General features: G+C 36.1%; 1 protein-coding gene and 1 pseudogene across 1 annotated transcript; one reads left to right on the top strand and one right to left on the bottom strand.

Annotated features, from left to right (window-relative positions):
• Positions 1–268: 268 nt before the first annotated feature.
• On the bottom strand, positions 269–411 carry LOC122054283 (annotated as a pseudogene).
• A 1,212-nt stretch (positions 412–1,623) lies between these two features.
• Positions 1,624–6,439, top strand: LOC122053011 (dual specificity protein phosphatase 12-like). Its single transcript, XM_042614829.1, has 6 exons — positions 1,624–2,136; positions 3,549–3,601; positions 3,758–3,822; positions 3,900–3,978; positions 5,518–5,811; positions 6,004–6,439. Exons 1-6 carry the CDS (start codon positions 1,730–1,732, stop codon positions 6,156–6,158), a joined length of 1,053 nt encoding a protein of 350 aa, XP_042470763.1. The 5' UTR covers positions 1,624–1,729; the 3' UTR covers positions 6,159–6,439.
• Positions 6,440–6,542: the final 103 nt, after the last annotated feature.

Consider the following 6,542-nt stretch of genomic DNA (forward strand, 5'->3'; position numbering starts at 1 on the left):
TTTTTATTTTTTCTAGAGTAAGACTCTAATATTTTTATAATTTTATACGTTTTTATCGGTATTTACAAAAATTGAGGTAAGGCAACAGATAATTGTTCCACCAAAACTATACATTGCACCGCCCTTATTATATGGGTAAAATAATATATGAATGCATGTGCATAACGAACTCTCCTTCATAAAAAATTAATTTAATTCTTTATATCAGAGATAAAAACAAATACTACGTTTAATCTCCATAGCAAGCTAAGGTGACACTTAAATTGGATAAGGGTGCGCCAAATCTATACAGTAATGTAATGCTAAGATGATCCTCGAGAATCCTTATAGCAAGCTACTGTAATAGACTCCCCCTTATAAATAATTAATTTAATATCATACTTAATTTTAGTTAAAAAGTCGAAAAAATATGATTTTTATCATCGTCGATCTAAGATATTTATATAGAAGCTTCTCTTCTCGCATGTGTGACTAAAAGGAACTCTAGATTTCTAATTGATTAATGAGAAAAATTTTCAATAATATGTCGCAACTGAATCTCAAACTTTAGATTCTTGATTGATTAACAAGAAAAATTCTGAATAATACACCGTAACAGAGTCTTGAACTCTAAATCACTTATTGATTAATTAGGAAAATTCTCAATAATCCAAAGAATCACATTGGTCAACACAACGTAGGACCTGTAATAGATAAAAATCGTCCCCTTGGATGGGTTTAGTGGCTAGCGCATGAGGTGTTGCCATAATAAGATTTGGGGTTCGAAGCTCGACAAAGCCGAGGTAAATACCTCCCTTATGTGCTAGTCACTATTCCAAAGACTAGTAGTCGCCCGTGATTTATCTCCTCCGTGTTGGCCCTGGGACGGGTTGGCAGGGGCGCTAGGGGCGAACGTATTCGCCTTTTTGCCACAATGTAATAGATAAAAATCTCACGGATTGATGGGAGTGTTGGGATGAACATATTCATCTTTGCCATCATGTAATAGATAAAAATCGCTCCTGAATTATGGTGCAACGATAGGATATTCAGATTATCATTTAGACACTCACGATTTAAGTCCCAGCTACGATGAATTTGTAGAAATTTTTTCTTCAAATTGAGCACACAACTAAAGGATGCTGAACTTCTGAGCTATCCGCTGCAAGCGCTTCCCGATTTACCCAATCTGATTAATCATTTTTTAATAGATAAAAACAGTGGCGGATCTAGGAGTTCAAGCATGAGGGATGATTTTTACACGGAACAAAGGACGATATCCTCTATCTCCATCAATGTAATCCCATAATACTAAGGATTCCACCATTGACAACAAAAGTTGACTCTCCCGGATAAAAATCATAATATTTACTATTGACTAATGTTGACAATCAAATTATAACTCGGAACTGTTATAATATGATATTGTGTCGATTAAAATTAAAATATTTATATTATATTAGTTATCATCTCAAAATAAAAAATATTCCGGAGAATGAGAAATAATTTTGATAATAAATAAAAAAGAATATTCTTTTTGACAACTAAAAAAACTCTTTTTATAAAAGTATGGAAAAGTTAAATGAAAAAAAAAATTAATAATAGTAAAATGGAATCTAATTAGCTAGCTCGTTCCTCTGCGACAGCCTTTATTTTTTATTTTTTGTCTCTCGATCGAAAGGTGAGGGTTTTGGACGAGCAAAAGGAAGAATACGACCTCAAGCGAGGAGGGGGAGCAGGATCGCCGACGATGCCTTACGTGGTCCGCAACCGCCTCTTGTTCGGCGACATCAAGGCCGCCGCCGAAGTGCTCCAGAAGGGGAGCGCCGAGGTCACTCACGTGCTCTCGCTCCTCAGCTCCGCCTCCATCTCCTTCTTCTCCGGCTGGCGACCCGACATCTCAATCCCCACTCAGAATATTAAGGAGGTGTACGCCGGCGCTGATGGATCCTGGAGGAAGTCTCTGACGCCGGGGAAGCTCCTGTATTCGCTCGAGCATGCCGGGCCGGAGCTGAAGCTGGTGAGGATGGGGGTGCCGTTGAGGGATACGGAGGACGAGGACCTGTTGGACTACCTAGACGTGTGCTTGGATTTTATCGACCAGGGGAGGAAGGAGGGGTCGGTTTTGGTGCATTGCTTCGCTGGCGTTTCGCGAAGGTATGCCTTTCCTTCTGGGATTGCTCGTCTGCCTAAGTTTTTCAAAGAACATGTGCTATCCATTTTGATAGGAATACACTATTGGACTTTAGATCTCTCCATTTTTTCTCTTTTAGATTTGTATTAACATACATTTTTTTCATTGTATGTCTTGTTTACCAGTTGTGTTGAATCAATAAATTGTGTACTGTTTGATGGGATTAAGGTGGAACGATACAATAGAATAAATATGTTCTGTTCTGTAAAAGATATGTTCTTGTTCAAAATTAGAACTCTAAAAATTGATGAAAAGAAGAAACAAAGGTTGAATCTTTTTGTCATTTTTTTTCTCTTGCAATGACTCTTTAGAACAATGATGTCAGTGTTCAAGATTACTATTGTTAAAGGCCTTGAATTTTCTGTTCAATGGATGCAAATGAATAGTGGTCAATTGTTATGGGGACCATAACTCTGGCAAGCAAAGGAAGAAAATAAAGCGAGATTATACTATTGTAACTTCGCAATGGTAGAGCAACGAGTGTCCATTGAAAAAATAGAATTGCAGAAAAACAATTGGCTGCTGTAATCTGTATAGTTAAATTCAATTATCCTCTTTGTTTATTCTTGTTAGTTATTGCTGCCTGTGCATGGATCAACTTCTACAATGTTGCAAAACATGCCATTTCGTCATCTTGCATATCATGTGAAATTCCTGATGCTTGGAAAATGATACTGTTCCTGTTAAGATGTATTAATTGACTCCTTGTTTTAAAAGAATGGCACAATCCAGTCTGAAATAATTACTCATCATATAGTGAAAACTAGTTACTACAAAGGAGAAGATAGCAGCAGTATAAGCAAAACAAATCACAGTAGAAATTCAAGGGATATTTAGGATCCTTTTAGGTTCATCTGAATTCACCACTTTTGAGCATAAATGTTCATGTATACAACTCATGTTGTCTTAAACATTCTAACAGTTAATGACATTTGAAGCCTTTAGATGTTCTAATAAATTCACCAAAGAGAACACACATCCATGTCAAACACTGACAAACCTTCATACAAGTTTAAGAGTTAAGAGGCAGCTTTGTGATGAGGAAGAGGTCAATTACATCAAATTTTCAAGCTAAAAAAGTGAGCATCTAGGTTACCATTTAATATCACATTCCCTAACATAGTGAATACTGTATTCTGATTCTGTATAACATCTAACATTAGGTTTAAACATAAAATTAAAAACCCTTATCAAGCAACTTGCTTCCTGAGCCACAGAAACAATTTTTAGCATTCTAAATCTTATTGTTGGTGAACTATCCATTCTAGAGTGTCATTTCTTATTATTTGTTGAAATAATGATTGTCAAATATAATTTTACTTATGGCAGGGCTTCCGATGGATTAAGTGCCAATTTGTTGTTTTTGTTTTTGCAGTGCTGCTGTAATAACTGCATATTTAATGAAAACAGAACAGAAATCATTGGAAGGTCTGCAACTTTGGATGACTTTTTGTTCTTTGTTTGTTTTATCATTAGATGTATACTTTTTCCATGCCAGCAACCATTCACACATGCTCTGGAGGTGACATCTTATGACCTTTATTCTCATGCATCTTTGCTAATATGATGCATGTCGTGTTACAGATGCACTTGAATCCTTGCGTGAAGTTTGTGACGTTGTTAGCCCAAATGATGGTTTTCTGGATCAGGTTAGATTAACTTTGGATGCTAGCCTGTCTCTGGTGTTAGAAAAGCCTTTGACTAAATCCCATGCAACTCTTTGCAGTTAAGTTTATTTGAAGAAATGGGGTTCAAAGTTGATACCGAAAGCCCCATTTATAAGCGCTTCCGCTTAAAAGTATTAGGTGGGTAATGAAGATCTCAAATAGTGCTTCCTTGCATGTTATATTGATTGACTACAGTAATAATCTGTATCCACCATTGCTCTTCTGAATCAATTTTCATTTAACTTGATTAGAGATGCAGGTGCTTTTTACTTTCAGTTTGTTTTTTGTATTCATTAATTTTAGCTATACGAATTAGATTGCTCTCATCCACTTTGGGGAAATTGTCCCTGCAAACTTGTTTCCTCAGGAAATAATTTTTATTTATTGTATTAAAAATTCCATCTGTGAATCTGGGAGTTGGCAGCTGCTACATGCTTTAATAATTGCTTCTATCATTCTTTTCTCACACATTGGAGACTTGGAACAACTTAGTGCACAAGGACCAATACTTTGCCTTTTTATCATGTCGAAATTGTATTTCTAATGAAACACCTATTATGGCTGTTGAATTACAGTACGGAGCATGATAATTGTGATATCATGTTCAAAGTAAAATTTTATGATTCCAAAATGAAATTCCAATGTATAGTTGGTTTTTAGAGATTCTCAAAGATTACATGGGGTGGGAACACACACACATAAATATATATGATCTTTTGCCTACCATGTGAGGCCTAGTTTGGTTGGTGCATGCATCACCATCTTACACAATTGAGGCTTGCATGCTTTATAGACAGCTGTAGAGACCAGCAGTCTGAAAAACAAAATGCTAAATATTAACTAGAGAGTTGCTCGGAAGATTTCATTGCCTACTCTTTCAATGATTCTTGGGGATGTTGTGGGACAAGCTTTCCAGGTAATGCAAAATAAATAACTAGCAGGGAAGATTTGGGATGAGCTTACTAGGCAATGCAAAATAAATAGCTAGTGTTTTTTCTCTTTTAATACCAGTTGCAGTATGGCTGTCTTTGCATATTTCATTTCACTCAGGAATTGATCAAAACTAATTTGTTTTAGGTTATGAGAAAATTGCTGATGCATATGCTATGTCTCGACCTTTTCAACATACACGGAGAAAATGAACGTACAAATAAAGAATTTTGTATTAATTACAAATGGAGACATAAACATTTTACCAGACCAATTTAACTAAAAGGAAATCTGATGAGATAGAAATGGAAATGAAGAGCTAATTGTTCCCAGAGCTATTTGTTCAGAAGAGGAGTATGTATTATGATTAATCAAATTTTTATTAGTTCACAGTCAATATTTATTGGAATGTCATTAAACAACGATACTGAAACTTATATTACAGCACGACAAAGGAAAGCTGATAGTACCAAATTACCAATGTTTCTTTGAACCTGAATCCAAGAGGGTTCGTTTTTACTGAGCATGGTGGTGATAGTTTTGATTAAAACCAATACTAACACATTGACATTCCTAGGTATGCACACAAGTAGTTCAAATTTTACTGCTATCATCTTTGTATTGGAATTGCTTTTTTGCTTACTTTTACTGCATTCATCTTTCAATTGGTATGCACACATCCGTTTGTCATCCAAGTATCTATCAGCTTTAGGTTTTCACCCTTTCTTCTATGAATGTTGCCTTCAGGTCATTCTTATAAACAAGGGGAGAAATTAGATAGTTCAGTATTTGGCGCAGATCCTGGTTTACCTGCAGATTCCATCCCCTCTGAGGGTATCAAAGGAGATCAACATACAGCTTACCGGTGCAAAAAATGCAGGAGAGTTGTTGCATTGCAAGAGAATGTTGTTAGTCATGTACCTGGTGAGGGTGAAACATGCTTTGATTGGCAAAAGAGGAAAAACAATAATCGAACAAATAGATTTCAGGACCAAGACTGTTCGTCTTTGTTTGTTGAACCCTTGAAGTGGATGACTTCAGGTAAACTTCTCCTGAAATGATTCTTAGAATCTCCTGCTTCATCAAAAATGTTAATAAGCTATCTGATAGCTACTTTTAGGCAATCTATAATACTCCAACAATATTGTTTTAGTGTTCCAATATCTGTTGTCTTCGACTTCCAACAACTCTGCGGTTTCAATTTCTAACGCTCAATTCCCTCACAATCTACAGTCGAAGAGGGTGCAATGGAAGGAAAACTCTCGTGCATCCATTGTGTTTCACGTCTAGGATACTTCAACTGGTCAGGCATCCAGTGCAGCTGTGGCAGCTGGATTACCCCTGCATTCCAGATTCATAAAAGCAAAATAGATATTAGTAGAGTGTAGTAATTCTGGAACAGATTGAAGCAAATCCCAAGGTCTCGTCTTGGTGGTACTCATGGGGAGGAAGTGCAAATTCGTATCAGATGACTTGCAGAATACATTTGGGGCATTGTTTTTCAGTGTGTACTATTTTATTTCTTGCAGTTCTTGTTTAATGTGAGCTAGTCTCTGTTGTTTAAAGAAAAAAACGCTTGTAAAAAAAATGAATATACACCGAACTCATTTGGGAACAAAGAATTGACTGATGCCTGAGATTAAAAGATTATGCTAATGCTTTTGTTCAAGTATATGTTCTTCCTCAGTTTGCCGTAGGCATTATCTTGAGATGCCCCTTTCTTCGTTTGGTTAAATGTTTACAATTCTATGAACTTATTTTAAAATTTAAAC

This window comes from Zingiber officinale, chromosome 3A, assembly GCF_018446385.1.
Source record: "Zingiber officinale cultivar Zhangliang chromosome 3A, Zo_v1.1, whole genome shotgun sequence".
NCBI lineage: Eukaryota > Viridiplantae > Streptophyta > Magnoliopsida > Zingiberales > Zingiberaceae > Zingiber > Zingiber officinale.

What these genes read in the sequence shown, in the direction of transcription:
- LOC122053011 (XM_042614829.1), top strand. Translation starts at nt 1,730, where the DNA reads ATGCCTTACGTGGTCCGCAACCGCCTCTTGTTCGGCGACATCAAGGCC. An exon ending in TTCGCTGGCGTTTCGCGAAG is followed by an intron (nt 2,137 to 3,548) that starts GTATGCCTTTCC and finishes TTGTTTTTGCAG; the next exon opens with TGCTGCTGTAATAACTGCAT. An exon ending in ATGATGGTTTTCTGGATCAG is followed by an intron (nt 3,823 to 3,899) that starts GTTAGATTAACT and finishes AACTCTTTGCAG; the next exon opens with TTAAGTTTATTTGAAGAAAT.